Below are 18,727 nucleotides of genomic sequence, written 5' to 3'. Positions count from 1 at the left end.
TATTGTCAGAAAGGTTAAGGGATTGTAGTATCAACCTTTCTGCTGTCAGAGACAGGGAGTGGAGGTTCAGATGACGCAACAGTCCGTTGTTCTGCGTTATTAGAGTTGGACCTGTGCCCAGGCGAACTGGTTGCTGTACTGAGAGGTCGCGCAGGATGGGAAACCAAACCTGCCGCAGCCAGTGAGGGGCTATGAGGATCATTGTGCCCCGGACATGCCGCAACTTCACGAGAGTCTTGCTGATGAGTGGAAGTGCAGGGTAGGCATATAGAAGACCCGTTATCCATGAGTGGGCGAAGGCATCCCTTGGTGGTGTCTTGTGGCTGTGGTGTAGAGAGTAGAAATTGTCCACTTTGCGATTGTGAATTGACCAAAGAGTTAAGTGTGGGTGGCCCCACTGGTGGAAAATTCGATTCTCTACAGTGGGATCTAGGGACCTTTTGTGGGGATGAAAGGCCCGGCTGAGATTGTCCGCCATCACATTGTCCACGCCAGCCAAGTAGGTTGCTCTCAGTAACTTGGAATGGGAGAGAGCCCAGGCCCAGATCTGCGCCGCCTACTGGCAGAGCCTGTGCCCCCTTGCTTGTTGAGGTACCACATGGCCACCTGGCTGTCTGTTTGTATTAGGATTACCTTGTTGGACAGGCAATCCTGAAAAGTGAATAGGGCATATCGTATCGCCCGGAGCTCCAGAAAATGTATCTGGTGCTCTGCTTCCGCTGTGGTCCAGGTTCCTTGGGTTTGCAGGTTGTTGACATGGACTCCCCAACCCAGAATGGAGGCATCTGTGGTTAATGTAATTTGAGGATACGGGGCTTGAAAAGGTAATCCTGTTTGTAGATTGGACTGCTGTATCCACCAAGCTAGTGAGAGATGTAGTTGGTTGGTGTCGGTAACGTGGACAATGTGGGAGAAAGGTTGGTGTGTTTGGGACCAATGGGACTTTAAAGTCCATTGTGTTACTCTCATGGCTAACCGAGCCATTGGGGTCACATAAACTGTGGATGCCATGTGATCTAGTAAGGTTAGCAGGTGACAGGCTGTGGTGGTTCGGCGAGTCTGTACTGCTTTGGCCAAGGTTGCCAATGTGCGTGCTTGGTCCTTTAGGAGGGACGCTTTGGCATGGATGGTATTTAGATCTGCTCTGATGAACGAGAGGGTGCAAGGAGGAGTCAGATTTGACTTGGGATAGTTGATGAGAAACCCCAAGGATTGTAGTAGGCTGATGGTAAAATGGAGGAATTGAAGTACTACCTCCTTGGATGGACCTCTGAGTAGCCAATCGTCTAGATACGTGGATACTGCATTGTCACAAGTAAGCTGCTACTACTGCCAGGCATTTGGTAAACACATGGGTTGCTGACGCTAGGCCGAACGGCAGCACTCGGTATTGGAAATGACTGTGGCCTACTATGAATCTGAAGTATGTACGATGAGGAGGGTATATGGCTATGTGGGCATATGGCTATGTGGGCATACACCTCCTGAAGATCTAGAGAGCAGAGCCAATCTCCGTTTTGTAGGAGAGGGAGCATGGTGCCCAAGGTAACCATCCTAAACTTTTCCTTACGGAGATGTTTGTTTAGGGCACGGAGGTCCAGAATAGGATGTATGCCGCCTGACCTTTTTGGAATCAGAAAATATCGAGAGTAGAACCCTTTGCCTCTTTGCAGTTGGGGAACCGGTTCCACGGCATTGGAGCGCAGGAGGATCGAGAGTTCTGCCTTGAGAAGTGGAGTATGGTCGGCTAGACTCCATCCTGGACGTGGTGGAGAGTCCGGTGGTAGTGCAAGGAAGTTTAGATGGTAACCATGGGCAACCCCAAAAGGACCCATTGGTCGGTGGTGATTGTGTGCCATGTGCTGGCAAAGCGGCACAGCCGGCCCCCCACAGGAAAGGGTGTTGGAGGCGGGGGTTGACTGCTGCTCTCTAGAAGGGAGTCAAAACCCAGACACCAGACCAGTCTGTGAAGCTGGTTGGGCTTGGGATGGAGGAGGGTAATACCTACGTGGTTTATAGGATAGCCTCCTGTAAGTTGGCTTACTTTAAAGTCCCATTGGTCCCAACCAAGCTACACTTATTGAAAAAGCTAAAACCTCTCCTCCACTTTCAGGACTTTAGAACAGTCCTCCAAACTATTCTATTTTCAAAAATTGACTATTGCAACTCTCTGCTAATTGGCCTCCCAGCTATCACCACTAAACCATTACAAATGCTGCAGAACTCGGCTGCCAGGATCCTAACCAACTCTAGTAGAGGAGAACACGTCACACCTATTCTAAAGAACCTTCACTGGCTCCCTATTAAATTTAGAATCATATTCAAAGTACTAACCATAACCCACAAGACCATTCATTCCCAAACTTCGCTAAATCTAAGTGACCCACTTCGTCCCCACGCATCATCGAGACCAATCAGATCCAGCTACTTAGGCACCTTATATGCACCTCCAGCCAAGTCATCGCTCAAGAAACGTGCATTCTCGACCGCCAGTCCCTCTCACTGGAATGCCCTTCCAACAGACCTTCGGCTAGAAACTTGTAGTCGGACGTTCAGAAAGAAGCTCAAAACTTGGCTTTTCACAAAAGCCTTCACTTAAAGGTCTCTCCCTCAGGGTCAGATTCACGATGATGCGAGATGTCCGACGCCGTAACCATTTAATCTCATTTCCCCGCAAGCTGTATGTTATAATGCATTCATGCTTTTCATGTCTGCTGTAAATCCAAGTTTGTTGAATGTTTATGTTTATTTATATTTTGTATTTTTATACTTATATTTATAATAATTTTATTTTATTTTAAGTCGTTCGCTGCTTTATCTATAAGTTCATACAAAGTTAGCCCTGTTATCTGTACCCTCTTGTTTGATGTAATTTCCAACTTTGGTTCTATGTAAACCGACGTGATATGTACTAGTACAGGAACATCGGTATATAAAAGCCTTAAATAAATAAAATAAATAAATAAATCACACCATCCTTTGTCCCACATTGTCCACATCACCGACACCAACTACATCTCTCACTAGCTTGGTGGATACAGCAGTCCAATGGTTCTGTGAGGGTCTTTTGCTAGGTTCCCATCTAAATGACCTCTTGGCAGTAGATGAGAAGTCCGAGGGAATAGTGGACAGCTGGCGCAAGGTCTCAAGGTGATCTTTGATTTGCGCCACTGTCTCTTGAAACTTCTCGCCAAACAAGTTGTCCCCTGTGCATGGAAGGTCTGCCAACCTTTCCTGGACTTCCTGGCGTAGGTTAGAAGATTTGAGCCATGCCCAGCGTCTGGCGCTTATTCCCATCGCTGAGACTCTGGAGGCAGTCTCAAAGATATCGTACGCTGCCTTGACCTCTTGCTTTCCAGCATCAAGTCCTTTTTGGAGGATTGTAGAGAGTCCACCCTGAAATTCTTCTGGCAGGGTCTCTGAGAAGTCCTGGACTTGTTTCCAGAGATTCCTTATGGCACGTATAGCTGGTAGGCTGCTATACGTGCCATAAGCATAGATCCCTGGAACACTCTTCGGCCAAAGGCATCCAAGGTCTTTTGCTCTTTACCTGGAGGGGCAGAAGAATGAGGCCGGGATCTCTTTGCCTTCTTCTGGGCAGACTCAACCACCACAGAGTGGTGGGGCAGCTGGCTTTTCTTAAACCCTGGAGCTGACTGAACCAGGTACGTGGCATCAGTTTTCTTGTTAACTGGTGGAACTGTACCAGGGTGTTCCCAGGTACGATGTAACAAGTCGAGGAGCACTTCGTGTACTGAAACTGCCATCACTTCTTTGGGGGCATCCACAAACTGAAGTACCTCCAGCATTTTATGCCTGGCATTCTCCTCCGTTAGTAGTTTAAAAGGGATGGTTTCAGACATCTATTTTATGAAGTTGGCAAATGTGAGGTCTTCAGGAGGGGAGCAGCAGCATTCTTCTGGGGGTGAAGGCTCTGATAGAAGAGAGTCAGAGGAATCATCATCCCAGGGATAGTATGGTGGATCCCCTTCACCCTGAGGGCCTTCAGATGGAGGCAGAGATCCAAATCCATCCGGATCTGGAGGTGGCACCGATGGGAAGGCTGGAGGCACCGAAAGAGGATGATGTGGCATTGAGGATGGAGGTGGCACCGATGGCATCTGCGTTTTCGATGGTCATCAGGGTGGTAGTAGACCTGATGGTCCTGGAATCTGCTCCGGCATCAGTAAATTCTCTTCCTCATCCGAAGACAGGGGAATAGGGATCAGTGTCGGTGGAGGAACCAGTGGCTTCGGAGGTGCTGCTGGTCCCGAAGGAACGGGCACCGATGGAAGTACACCGATCAGGGTATCCAATCGCTCGAGGAGTGAAGCCAGCATGGTAAGCACCGGATCAGGTGTCAGCATGGGAGTTGGCACCAGTGGTGATTGGAATCCACGAAGTGCCTGAAGTACTGCCTTTTGGACCATCCGGTCCAATTCCTCTCGGAAGGCTGGTGTTGGTAACACAGCAGCCAGGGTTGGAGGCTCAGTGGGCGTTGCCGGAGGGTCCATATGAATCTGTGGAGTCTCGGTTCCCGGCACCGGTGCAGGTGGGGAACGCCTCAGTGTCCTGGGTCCAGAGGAGGATGGGGCTCATCTCCCCAGGACTTTTTGGCCGGTGGTTCAGTTGATGTCGATGCCAAAGGTTTGTCGGTGCCAGCATCGGAAGGCGGCTCACGTCGATGTTTTTCTTGATGCTTGGTCCGGTCCTTCTCCGGCACAGAGGACGAAGATGTCGATGCCTTTGAGCGTGAAGATGCCGGTGACTGCCGGTCACCGGTGTCTCGATGGTGTTGAGACGTCGATGGTGACGGAGGCAATGAAGAAGAGGGTTTTTGACTTGGTGTACTCTTGGCCGGAGTAGACTGAGACACGTGCTTAGATTTGAATAGGTGTTCCATCTTATCTAAGCGGGCCCGGTGGCCTTTTGGAGTCATCTGGGCACAGCTAGTGCACCGTTGGACGTCGTGGGAAGGCCCCAAGCATAAGACGCAAATGTCATGAGGGTCCGTTATGAACATAGTCCTCAGGGCACTTTCGAAAACCGGTTGCCATTTTTCAAAAAATAAGGGCAGTGCACAGTCGGTGGTCTTCGGGCACCAATGGATGCACTGCCGGGAACAGACCACAAAGAACGAGGTAAAAACTTAACGGCGTCAGCAGAGATTGGTAGTTGATAGGGAACCCTGAGCTGGGGAAAAAAGTTTGAAAGTTTAAGAAAACATTCTGTGAGGAAATTGTGAGGAATTCTCACAGAGCTTCTGAGAACCGCGAGGCAACTGCTGCGCAGAAAAAAAAAGAGACTGAAGAGGGACCCCTGCTAGATGCAGGGTTAGTGGCATGCTGGGCATCTCAGTGTGCCAGTCAAAGTTCTAGAAACTTTGACAAAAGTGTTCCATGATAGGGCTCCATCGATGATGTCACCCATATGTGAGGACTACCATCCTGTTTGTCCTGGGAGAACAAATTTTAATGCAGTCTAAGTCTCAATGTAGAGATGAGCTCCAGAATGTGGAATTTAAAAGCAGATACTTTATACAATACCTTATCCTAGCCCAATTATTCCACTGTTATTAATAGTTGAGTTATTTTGGAGTGAAATGGCTTCCATTTCTTGGGCACATTAAGATATAGATCCCATAACTGATAGGTTATGAACTCCATTGTATATCCCTGCCAAGGCAGGCGTAAGCACGAGGAAAGGTGTCCAGACATCTTCCTTAGCTTCTTTCAGAAAGTATCTATTTCCTGAATTGTCCACACTCTTTAAATTTCCTCAAAGAAGATGGACCAAGGTCTTTTCATCTAGCAAGAATGGTACATTACCCTGCTCTACCAGACCAATATGATCTTGTTTACTCTCTGCATCCGCACGGATATTTTATTTGCACACAGGACAGGTAAACGGTACCAGAACACCAGGCATCACACGCCATGAGTCACGCACCGAAGGGGCACAACAAAGGGGCCACTCCCCTTTGTGCACCCCTTCATGCAACCCGTAGTGTTAACCATCTCCAAGTTCTTTTTATACCCCTTGTTAACAATTTCCATATTATAAATGTTCAATGTATTAGACAAAGGAATCGCCTGGTTTCCTGCATTTTTGTTTGAATGTAAACCGATGTGATATGTAAAATCGAACACGGTATATAAAAATAAATAAATAAATAAAATGTGCTTGTACAGACCTTGCTGCTGAATGGCAGCCAGCCACGTGGGCAGCCCCCCTTGGCAGGCAAAGGTGGTGGGGGCAGGGAGGGCTTCACAGCGGTGCTGTTGCTCCGTTTACAGATGTAGGGTAGAGCGGTGAGGCACTTCTGGTCCCCCCAATCCTCTGTGGAGAGGAGAGAGGAAGAGAGCAAGAGAATGAGAGGCGACTGCACCACGCCAGGGCAGGCACATCATGCAGAAGCTAGAATTCTACTTTCCCCCACCCCACCCCCAAAGACAGACACACCCCTGGCAGGATTAGGGAACTTTAGCACCTACGGCAATGCAAGCACACACAGATGGATTTTGACAACCTGAACCTTGAAGGTTTGAAAAGCAAAGTTCAGTGGAGCTGGTTTTAATCTGGAATTGCGCAAGGGGAGTGCTATTTTTAAAGGAATTCCAGAGTGTACAAAGCATTGTACCCTGGAAATGGGATCTTTGAAAACTACCTGGCATGCATGTGGCCCAAAACAAGCACGGAGTTCCACAACCCAGGCACATTAACCCATATTGCAGTGGAAGTGTTTCTGGCGGTGAGGGGTTAGGTCAGAGTAGAAGGCCATGCACCTAACTTTGGAAAAAGGCACACACAGAAAAAGGATATGAAGTCTCTGTGGCTGCTTTCCCTTTGAAGACTGGAGCAAAGCCCCTGGGTAAAAAAGAGTACCTATGGATTTTACAGCTATGCAGGTAATGTGGAAATTACACATTCCTCCTCTCCCTGTTATAAGTAATTACTGTTGGAATAAACTCACCTAACAGGTTATGAACTCCTTGGACTAAGATCCCACCCTCTGTCCCCGTGCCCCTGCTGACCATCCCCTGCACCCCTTACAGGGACTTCTCTGGGTATCTTATTGCACACACCACCAGCAGCATAGGGAAGGAAATACTACAGAGCAGTAAAGACCCTGCTGTACCTCTGCTTGCTGTCATGTACACACATTTCTTATCTTTGGTGATCGGCCGAGGTTTGCCGGGAGCCCAGGCGACAAAGTTCAGCACTGTCCCATCCGACCACCTGAAGACACACAGACACATTACATGCACACACAAGGAGCCCAGCCAGCATTAAACAGGCCCTCACAAAGCTTACAGATTATAGCATCTTTGCACAATTTTTACATTGGTCAAATTAAAGGTGTTATGACTCTCAAAGACTCCATTTTAATCCTGGACCAATGCGACTGCTAGAACTTGCATTGCACAGTTGTAATTGGCAAATTATTTCGAGTCTGATGGGAGAAACTGAGTGCCACACACTCTGTTTCCACCATTATGATATTGTGGCGCAAGGGGGACAAGAATAGAAATTTTCCCCCAGGTGAAAAGGGGAGGTACAAAAGGAGGTCATCTCTCAGACAAGAGGTACCTGAACCGTCCATCGTTCTCATAGGTATGTAATCCAATCCACCAGTGCTGCTCCTGCCCACGAGAGAACTACAAGGAAAGAAGGAATGGGTCAGAGACAGAGAGCACCCCACTCCCAGCCCAGGACTGCTACAGAGAGAAGGAATGGGTCAGAGGCAGAGACCACCCCCACTCCCAGCCCAGGAATGGGTCAGAGATGCGACCACCCCCACTCCCAGCCCAGGACTGCTAGAGAGAGAGAGAAGGAATGGGTCAGAGACAGAGACCACCCCCACTCCCAGCCCAGGACCGCTAGAGAGAGAGAGAAGGAATGGGTCAGAGACAGAGACCACCCCCACTCCCAGCCCAGACCTGGCTGCAGGCTCTGATGTTTAATCCAAACCTCTATCCATGCAGCGCATCCAATGTGTAAACCATTTGCACATAAACTGGGAAAACATGATTTACTGAACACATCCAAATACAGGATGGAAATCCTAGCTGTCTGCACTAAGAGAATGAGTAACTTAGACCCTGGATATTAAGGCCATAATTAATAAGCCCAGCAATATCCTTCCACATATCATCACCCACTGACTGAGGACACATTTCTTCTGAGTGCCATTTAGCTGGTTCTGTTGGTGCCACCAGTTCATTGCACTGGCCCACCTTCTTACCTTCTGCAGGCTCTGTCCCAGGAAGTCTAGATCAGCTTGGTTGTGGATAGACACTAACTCTGCCTGGAACCAGGTGCAGATGCGCTGGGACTGCATCCAGGTGGAGTGATGTTCAAAAAACCTGTACTCTGCATCACGGTACCGCAGCCATTCCCCACTCCCTGCAAGAAACAGTGAACCTTGTAAGAAAGCAGCAGTGGGAAACATACAAGCTGGAGATCCATCCTTTGCCAAGCAGTATTGCACTCGCAGTATGTGGGGCTCAGCACTGGAACAGTAGGGAGCAGCAAGGGGCGCATTTGTGTGTGTTTGGGGGGTGTCAGCAATGCAATAACAGGGGGGGTGTAGGCATGAGGTGCATTGGCAGAGCTGCATATGTGGATCTCACTACTGGAACAGCAGTAATGTAATGGGGTTGCAAGGCTTTTTTTTTTTTAAATAACCACCGAGAGGGATGTATTCTTCTGAGAGGGAATTATTCTTATTTGCGCCAATATGGTAGGATGCTTTTATTTAATATCCTGCTTTCACTTGCAATTCTGCAGTGGTTTATAAGCCAGCTTCCTCGACCTCCCTAATATGGCATGGCTTCTTTTAATTTGTTATCCCTTAGTGTTAAGGGATTTAATACGTATCATAAAAGGCGGCTATTTTTTTTTTCAGATTTACAATCTCAGCAGGTTGCTACTGCATTAGTGCAGGAAACGCATTTAAAAAGAAGACACGAATACCTACTTCACTCTGCCACATACTCTTGTCAGTACTGGGCAGCCTGAACCAAAGAGGCGAAATATTCAGGGGTGGGTGTTCTTTTTCGTAAGGATTTTTTAAATGTATTATTTCATGTTTAAAAGATCCACTAGGGAGATATATCATCTTGATAATATCAGTGGGAGGAGTGAAGCACAAACTAGTCAATCTTTATGCTCCTAATACTAAACAAGGTTTATCTCTTAAGAACTTGGGAGAGATTTTGGCTAGGAGGGCTGAGGGTTATCTAATAATAGGGAGAGATTTTAATCTGTTAAACCAATTTTAGATAACTCCCCAGGACTTAGTTTGGCTCAAGGGAAAGATCGTAGGCTTCTAAAAGCATTTTTATCTAGATTTGACTTACTAAATGTGTGGAGGTCTCATTATCCTAAGTCCAGAAGCTATACATACTTTACCCATCCACATAATTCATACTCCCGAATACACCTGATCCTGGCTGATAAGGGATATGTCAACAATATTTCCAAGGTGACTACTGAACCCATAACATGGTCTGGACCATGCACCTCTTTGTATGACTCTAGACTTCTCTAATTATGACAGGGGACAATTATTCTGGAAGCTTAATAATAGTCTCCTGGAAGATGAGGAGTTTTTTAGACAACTTCAGGTAGACATCCGGGAGTATTTAAAATGTAATGATATTGGGATTATGTCCCCTGTTGTGCTTTGGGACTGCTTAAAAGCTGTGCTTAGAGGGAAATTGATTGCCAGAGCGTCATATGTTAAACAGTTGAAAGAAGGGACAGGAAGGCACTGATAATACAAATTGCTCTTTTTAGAGAGGCTTCGTCAATTTTAACTTTTGCAGACAAACTGTCTGATTTGGACTTAGCTACCATAGCACATCATCTAGACTGCTGCCTACATCAGGTTTATTTTGAGGGTGGGACTAAGGCAGGCAAATTATTAGCCAATAAAATAAAAACAAAGCAGATTCAAAATAATATGGTTAAAATCAAGGACAAGCAGGGCAATATATTAACTGTGAACAAAGATATCTGGTAGCAGTTTTTGCGTTTTTTTCTGCTCTATATAATGCAGACCCTAATCAGGGAAGTATAATTGATTTTCTTCAAAGTATCTCTTTATACGAATTATCAAATGCACACCAGGAGAGTTTAGATAAAGAAATCACACATATGGAAGTATCGTGGGTGATAAAGCATTTGAAACCCAGAACATCCCCTGGTTTGGATGGTTTCACTGTTAGATTTTATCAGAAATTTTCGAATCTGCTTGTACCTCCTCTGACAAAGATGTTTAATTCTCTTCAAGGGGATTTCTCTTTATTGCAGAATTCCAATATGGCGGATATTGCCAATATAGCTAAGCAAGGTTGCAATACCACGACTTGCTGTTCCTATCGCCCAGTATCACTTATTAATATAGATTTGCAGTTGCTAGCCAAGATCCTGGCTAACAGGCTGAATGGTATCATTGCTGATATTGTTCATCCTGACCAATCAGGATTTATTCCAGGCAAATGGCTTCCGATAATGTTCGTAAGACGATGGATTCTATTTGGTGGGCCCGACAAAGGAATATCCCCTTTTTGTTACTCTCTATTGATGCCGAGAAGACTTTTGATCTTGTTCACTGGCCTTTTCTTTTCCTCACTCTAGAGAAAATGCAATTTGGCAATTTTTTTTCTTTGCTGAGTCCATAAATTAAATTCCACTACCACAGTATGCATAAAGGTAAATGGGAGATTTTCAGATTCTTTTCCTGTAAGCAGGGGTATAAGGCAGGATTGCCCCTTGTCCCCATTGCTCTTCAGTATTTTTCTGGAGCCCTTTGCCATTCATATCCGGAATAACCCTGGGATTTCGGGTATCCTGTTAGGGGATTATTCTTCTAAATTATCACTATTTGCAGATGATATCTTATTTACAGTTTTGGATCCATTTACTTCTCTTCCGAAAATAATTACGAAGATCTCAGCTTTCAGCACTGTTTCTGGATTTAAGATAAACTGGGAAAATCGGAAATACTCAATTTCCCTGTCTCAGGGTCAGTGGAGCAGGAGATGCAGGCGGCGTTCCCATTCAAATGGATGACCAGAAAAATTAAATATCTTGGGGTATATATAGGTAACACAAAGGATATGCTTCAATTGAACTATTTCCCACTTCTAACCCGAATCTATAAAGATATGGAAGAATGGAACAGGTATCGTATCTCATGGTTAGGAAGAATTACAATAGTAAAAATGAATGTTTTACCCAGAATTAGTTACCTCTTTCAAACTATCCCTTTTGCTGTTCCATCTACTTTGCTGGCCCACTGGCAGAGACGTATATTGCAGATCATATGGAAAGGGAGGCCTCCCCAGATGGCTAGAAGGATCCTTTACTTATCTAAATTACAGAGGGGATTCAGTGTCCCTAATTTACATTGGAGGAAACTATCCACAATGCCTGTCTCTTTAGTTCATACTTTGAGTGTTTGGGCCCGTTGGAAGAGGCAATTGGTAGGAGAAAGGGATTTTTGCTTTAGCACTTTGCTATTTCATAATGTATCCTTTACATTTCAAAATGGATTAATTCCCTTTTCCATTTACGATTGAACTCTCACCGGTTCAAGCTCTTTTGAATGTTCCTTTTGCATCAGGGAATAAATACTAACAAAAGCTGGTTAAGCAAATATTACTACCGTAGCTGCTCGATGTGAATGAGCTCAAAAGTGGAGAGATTCAAATGTTCCCTCCATCCAGGCCGTCTATGCTAGAGTGGATGTACTTTATCGGTTGGGAAGGATTATGGCCTACAAGAATAAAACCAGCTCTCAATTCAATAAGGTCTGGTCACCTTATGTTAAGTGGAGGTCACTTTATTGAAATTTCTCTTTGCTTGTTTTCTTTTTCTTTCTTTGTTCTTCTTACAATCCCACAAATTTACATTGTTAGCTATCATTTTGTAAGGTTGCTTACTAGATAATGGTTACTAACTGCCTTGTTGGATTTTATTGAGCACTGGGTTCAGGTTGGGGCGCGGCAGGGTCAGGATTGGAAGGAGGGGTAGGGATGAGGTGTTATGTTAAAAATTATGGAGACCATCTGGAATGAAAGTACATTTTGCAAGTTATCTCTAGCTTGCTTTGGTCACTTTATTCCGTTTTTGTTTTAGGCAGATGTTTATGTCTAGGCCTCTTATTTTGATATAATGTAAAGCTTTTATTTGATACATCATGGCGTAAGTACCTTTAGTAATCTGTTTGTACTTGTATTGATGTGGTTTCCAATAAAACTATTTAAATTAAAAAAAAACAAAACTGAGTGTGGGGGTCTCAGGACTGAGATAGTAGAGGGTGCTGCAGGGCAGGATTGAGGTGCATTGGGAAAGGGGTAGGTATGACAGCGTGTGCACATATGCGTGGTGGATATTTTCATTGTGTTTACAGCTTCATTATGCTTCACTTTCACTGAACACTATTCAGATAAGTTAGCGGAGTAAAGTTATGCATGAAATGTTATCTGGATATTCGGTGGGAATTACCTGGATAAAGTTAGGACTGCTGTTGTTCCAAGCAGACATCTGCATAACTTTAGCCAGAGTGCGCTCAGAATCTATACTGGCTGGCTAAAGTTTAGAGACTCCTCTTTTTGTCCTGATAAATTATGTGTGCAGAAAATGTATCTAGTCGGTTGGGGGAAATATTCAAAAACTGGGCTTTTTGTGCAGTTAACTCCAAAAAATTAACCACTCAAAGCTTTTCAACATCAGCTTCTAAAGTTCTTCCCAATTCACCTAAATGCCTACAGAAGAGTGAAAGTCAGACCCAGAACATCCTTACCCTCAGCAGTAGGTGAAGGAACTTCAAACTAACCTTGCGTGACCTCTGGTTCCTTGACATCGCTTCCTGAAAAAGAGAAATGTTCTGACATAAGCTAGAAGAATAAACTCCCCCTCCCTTGCTGCATGCATGGATGCTGCATTCAAGGGCCACTGGAGCATTTAAACCTGCAGCCATGGCAAGTGAGCACAACAGGTAAGAGGAGAGAATCATTAGCTGACACCAGAGAGGGAAAAAGTGGCTCACTTTTAATGGCTAGGAAAGTCAAAACAATTCTCTGTGGCCAACGTTTAAACATTTGCTCCTTTAAGCTTTTGCTGAGTTCCCACACTTATACCAGGATTTTTTTAAATTCGGAGATAGAGAAGGAGTCCAGGGCAAGCACTGCTCATTTGGAATCGTTGGTAGCCTCGGAGAGTCCCAGTGTCCTGCCCCCACGGGCCCTCTGTGAACACCGCGTTACATGGTATGGGTGAATGACCGCCACTTTACATCCTGACCCATAGAAAGTGGATGCCCAGTTACCACCCCCACTCGTTATGCCAGGCCACTCGGGGGGGGGGGGGGGTCCTCGCTGTGCCAGTAGTCCGATGCCACCTCCCCTCCCTCCCCAGCCTCCTACCTTTGGGCAGCTTGCAAATCCAGTCCAGCTGCGTCTCACACTGCAGCGCCATCCACTGCAGGGACGCCAGGTCCAGCACCACACAGCTGCGGATGTCATCGTCATCATGGCTACTACGGTCAAAGTTGTTGTAGGCATACTGCAAGGAGGGAGGCAGGTGGCATGAAACCGTGAAGGGAGAGGCAAGGAGCAGCAGGGCAATGTCTGGCATGTGTAATCAGACTTATTCTAGTCCTAGCAGCAGCCCCTTGCACAGCAGTCTAGCAACATATCTTGTTAATGACCTCTTGTTAAATGGTTGTTAATGTTAACCCCCAGGTTCCTTGTAAACCGATTTGATATGATCCTTGTCATGAAGGTCGGTATATAAAAGAATTAAATAAATAAATAAATATCATTGAGGACTACCCCTAGCATCTGCTGCCAGGCCTTTTAATAAGTTATTATTGTGTAGCAGGGCAATACCAAGTATTGTCATTAAAAACAGAAAAACACCACACACCTTTGCAGCAGATTTTTAAAAAGTGCTAAAAGTTCTATTGCGCCCAGATGACTCTCAATCCCAGTCGCTGCTTCCCATTTCCCTCTGGCGCTCCTAGGAAAGCCGAGATTGGCAGCCACCCTGGGGACCGTGGAGCTTTAGCTTTAAAGATGTTTTGACAGGATTTATAAGTTATTGTTGGCTTGCTTCTGGTTCTAGAAAGAAGACTCATGAAAGCAGGGTCATGATCTGTTCTGGAGGGTAAGGTTCAGGACTGACCTATCAAATGAAATTATGGAAGCATTTTTTCCATAGAAAGTGTGTTAGGCGCATAGAGCAGCCTCCCAGTGGAATTAGCACGTTGCCTAAGGAAGAGCTCTGTAGTACTCCCAAAAGATTGCAGCTTTAATCATTTGTTAGCTCTACAAGGGCATCATCTCTCCCCAGAGGCTTTGTTGGATTCCTTTTAACTAATTTGATTTGCTATTTTACAGACTCAGCTAGTTAGGAGGAGGAGTGATGGGAGGGAAGGAATATTCCTGTATCTGGGGCACTTCAAAGCAGGCGCTGGTGACATATTTTCTTCTTCCTCCCTTCTCATCAGACTCTCCTATCCTTACAGTGCTGCAAGCCCAGGGTGACAGCCATGTCATTTCCCACAGCAATGACACACCATCACCACTCACCCCAAGGCCATCACTCCACGTCCAGCTTCTGTCTCCTCCAGGGTTTCGTCTGTTCAGGCCAATCCAGAACCAGTGCTGCTCGTGTATCTCGGACTCCGATTCGCTGGTCAAATACAAGTCAAAGGACAGGAAGTCAGCGCCCAGGCTATAGGTAATCCTATCCCTTTTGCCAGCACTGTTCACTACTCTGTGAAGTCACAATGCAGCGCTTGTAACATTGCACAGTTCCCCACCCTAGAAACGGCTGTGACATCACAGCATGAAGAGTTCAAAGGGAACATGTTTATGATACAGGGGAGGATGTGTGACCAACTCCAGTCACCTGTGTGATGGGAATGTATATTACACAGCTCCACACGCATCCAGCACACATGCACATATGGCATTAAATTGACCTTCATGCATGCACATGTGATCCCTTCTCTGCATCTCACCCAAAATTCTTGTTGAGCAGATGGGCTACAAAATGCTCCTCGTTCACACTGCCCACACTGAGGAGTTGGGCCCCCAGTTCCCGGCAGTACAGCTGTGCCTGCATCCACGACTTCTTCTCCTGAAGTTTCTCAGAGTGAAACACCTGATGCGGCAAAGAGGAACAACTCCTATGAACACACACCCAGTCACCAGCATATGCATGCAAACTTATATGCATGCCTAGTCACTACCATACACATACAATCAGCTGCTGATATGCACACCCTCGATGTTCAGTACGCATCCAACAATACATTTACTGTTCTCTGCACCAACAAGCAACTGGTCACTAGCCCAAAAGCACACTTAACTAGTCCCAGGCTGCAGGACCTATAACTGCAGCCACAATGTGAGCCCTGGACAATACTACTTTCTCTTCTGTCTGTTTGCCTGGGACACTGCACACTCTCACCTTGTAACAATGGCGGAGATTTGATCCGGAGCTCCACCCCTGGGGACAGGTCCCTGTCAGGCTGGGAGTAGGGTATGGCACTGGCAGCTCCGGGGCCATTGGAGTGCCTAAAGATTGCCGACAGATGTATCTGGCTCTGAAGCTGGTGCAGTCCTTAACTTCCCATAGTCCCATGGATCGGCCTGTAGCTAGCACCACACAGCCGCCTCTGTCATAACCTGCAAAGAGACAGCACACAGTCACCCATCATTCTCTTGCAAAGAGACGTCACACTGCCATCTGCGACAGTGAGGTCCACAAATAATAAACTGCTGAGCAGATAAGTGACCTGGAGAAAGCTGTTCAGATGTTCAGCAGAACTTACCCAGAGGAGGTTATCCAAGTAAAGTTACCCCGACAACTTTAGACCTGCTATTTGTGTCAACTGACTTGTCCTCAAAAAATTTAGTTGGATATCACCATACATCACTGCACCTGCAGCTCTGCCTCCTTTTTGTCCAAACAAACAATTTTCTGCAGAAAACGTTCCCTGGACAAAGGAGGGATTTTTTAAAGGACTAGATTTATGCAGATAAAAGCTGATTTCACCCTCATAAATCTTTTGAATATGGACCCCAGGCTGTAAAGAGAGCACACTACCACCTTCATAACCTGTAAAGAGAGGGAGGGAATGAGACAAAAAGGACAATGAGAGAAGGAGATGGAGAGCAAGAGACTGAAGGACAAGGAAGGACCATGAAGGAGAAAATAGGGAAAGAGATGATACTGAAGACCTCCCCGTTGCAGTGCCTCCCACCACCCTGCACAATGCACCTGGCTGGTCACGGTTCCAGTGTGTGAACATGACAATGTCACCGCTCAGCCAGCGAAAGATCCCGGTCTGATTTGCATCCTGCAGCGCTGTCCAGAAATAATCGCCATCCGCACCATACAGCAGGCTGCTGATGTACGCCTGCTCAAACCTGCGTGACAGCAAGGAGAGAAAGGTTTAAGAACTACACTGTTCTCAGACAGACATACACAACTCATTAATGCCCAAGACTATTCATAAATCCAAACAAAGTCAAAACGGAACTGAGCAGGCCCAATGACTTGGAAGCACTGCCATGTTGAAGGACCTGGGTTTGATTTCAGTACCAAGGATGCTGCAGAGGTAGTGTTCACAGACCCTAAGGGGAAGGGGAGCATGGGAGCCTCTGCATCACTCAACAGCAACACCTACTGGCCAGACTTGGGGGGCACGCACACTGGGTTCTGGAGAGAGCCACAGTCTGGTGGTCACTGGCTGAGGACTCTCGCTGCAATGGCCGGACTAGGCAGGGGACTGTACAAATAGAGGCTCGTTCTGATTGAGATGGATGGCAAAAGAAGCTGGGCCATAAAAATAATTATAAACAAAAAGAACAAGGAGAAATCTGAAGAATCTTATTTTACTTATCAGTCATCTAATAATTGTATTTGACTAGGCTGCTACGCATTATTATAACATGAACTGATATCTTCTTAAACACTTTGCCCTAATCCCAGCAAGGCCTCAAAGAAACCCCAGTACAACTCACCTCCTTTATGGCACCTCGATCATTAGCCTCTGCTTTGCTTATCTCTTCTCAGCTATAAAAAAGACAATTGCACTCTTCTTCCCTCCCCAAGAAAGCCTGCAGGGCAGATCCTGCACTGGCCAAGCATGATGCCTTCACCTGATGACCAGAAAATGAGTTTGTAGAGCTGTATCAGCTCTCACAGGTGAGCAACAGCAAGAGGGCAAAAAAGGAATTGGGGGGGGGGGGGGGGGGTGTCTTTAAATTGATGGCTCATCTCCATTGGACAAGATTAGCAACAGAACAAGACACCCAAGTACCTCCTATAGAGGCCCCTCTACGGCTAGCAAGTGGGAAATAACAGTCTGAGTTTATATGAAAGAGGCCACTACCAGTCCCAACTAATGTTCTTCCTTAGCCTTAGCAGCAAAGCCAGAGGTGCCCGCAGGGGCCCGTTCCTTTCTGTGTCTATGACATCAGGCCCTAGGGTCTACCTGTTGGTGATGGTGACAAGGCTGGCACCATAGTCCGAGCAGATCTTTCGAGCCTCACTGTAAATCACGCGCTCCTGTCCCAGCCAATAGCATGATGGACTGTGCCACTTCCAACCCTGCACAGAGAGAAGATCAACAAGAGAGATCAATAACTTAAGTACACTGCAGAGCAAAATCTCAACTCCCCCAATGCAGGCTCAGCACCTGCTCAGAGCTTTTGCTTCAGAAGCAAAATAAAGTTGTTCAGCTGCAATCTGAGCAGAGCAGGAGGAGACAGGCAGATGTAGTGAAGGTGGGGCAGGACATGTTGGAGAGGTAAGAAGCTGACTTTTACCATTTATAGATGCTGCTAAGTGAATACGCCTCAGACCTTTAGGAATACAGTGGCACACTCAGTGATAGAGGTAGGACGCCCCCCTACACACCTCTAACATTGTACCTTACGTTTGCCCTGCAGTACCTCCTGCTATTCCAGTACCGAGACCCCCTTTCCTTCCCAAACACAGCTGTCAAATGCACCTCATTCCTACCCTGCTAAACCTGAAAATGCCAATCCCATTAAAATTGTCTAATTATTATTATTATTTATTTAATGGCTTTTATATACCGACGAACGTTGGGAACATCTCATCGGTTTACAGATAACAAAAATTTAGCAACAGGCTTTACAATTATTGCATGATTATATGAGGAACAGTTAAACCATTAGTTTTTACATATAACAAATTAGTCTTTACAAGTAACAAATATCTAATGAGGGCTACTTTTTTTTTTTTTTAATTATTGACTCTTTACTAGGGATTGAATTGACACCAAATGCATCCCTAAAGTTAGATTTGTACCTGGTCCTATGGGGATAAAAGATTGATGCTTTAAACACAAATCCATCAGCTAAAGAAACTCCTAAGCTATCCAGCAGCAGAGACTATGTGAACACTGGCGCACAGCCACGTCTGAGATGAAGAGGTCAGGGCTGATACTATGCAGTCTCCAGGACCTCTGGCCTGCTGCCACTCCTACTGAGCAGATTAGTGCCTGGAGAAGAGCCCAACACCACAACCAGCTGAGAAGCAGCTGGAGATGCCCCTTTGGGACCAAGGGAAATGCCTGTTTGAAAGCTCATTCTGTCATCTTGCCAGAGTTAATTCTCCTCCAAAATTATTTAGATCTTTATTGGTTTCTTCAGTTCAACACACCCGTGCAGCC

The 18,727-nt window shown here is 46.0% G+C and overlaps 1 protein-coding gene across 1 annotated transcript in view; it reads right to left on the bottom strand.

The window, feature by feature from the left end:
* Positions 1 to 18,727, bottom strand: part of MRC2 (mannose receptor C type 2) — a 105,226-nt gene that overhangs the window by 14,263 nt on the left and 72,236 nt on the right. The window contains exons 10-20 of the mRNA XM_029572991.1: positions 17,522 to 17,637; positions 16,303 to 16,451; positions 15,490 to 15,707; positions 15,038 to 15,180; positions 14,604 to 14,706; positions 13,437 to 13,575; positions 12,848 to 12,880; positions 8,246 to 8,406; positions 7,591 to 7,658; positions 7,139 to 7,239; positions 6,194 to 6,339 (exon numbers count right to left, since the gene is read on the bottom strand). Of these exons, the coding sequence (XP_029428851.1) occupies positions 6,194 to 6,339; positions 7,139 to 7,239; positions 7,591 to 7,658; positions 8,246 to 8,406; positions 12,848 to 12,880; positions 13,437 to 13,575; positions 14,604 to 14,706; positions 15,038 to 15,180; positions 15,490 to 15,707; positions 16,303 to 16,451; positions 17,522 to 17,637 (1,377 nt within the window). The remainder of the gene's footprint in view (positions 1 to 6,193; positions 6,340 to 7,138; positions 7,240 to 7,590; positions 7,659 to 8,245; positions 8,407 to 12,847; positions 12,881 to 13,436; positions 13,576 to 14,603; positions 14,707 to 15,037; positions 15,181 to 15,489; positions 15,708 to 16,302; positions 16,452 to 17,521; positions 17,638 to 18,727) is intronic.

This window comes from Rhinatrema bivittatum, chromosome 12 (assembly GCF_901001135.1).
Source record: "Rhinatrema bivittatum chromosome 12, aRhiBiv1.1, whole genome shotgun sequence".
Classification (NCBI taxonomy): domain Eukaryota; kingdom Metazoa; phylum Chordata; class Amphibia; order Gymnophiona; family Rhinatrematidae; genus Rhinatrema; species Rhinatrema bivittatum.
The sequence above is the reverse complement of the archived record's forward strand: the minus strand, read 5'-3'. Positions and strand labels throughout refer to the sequence as shown.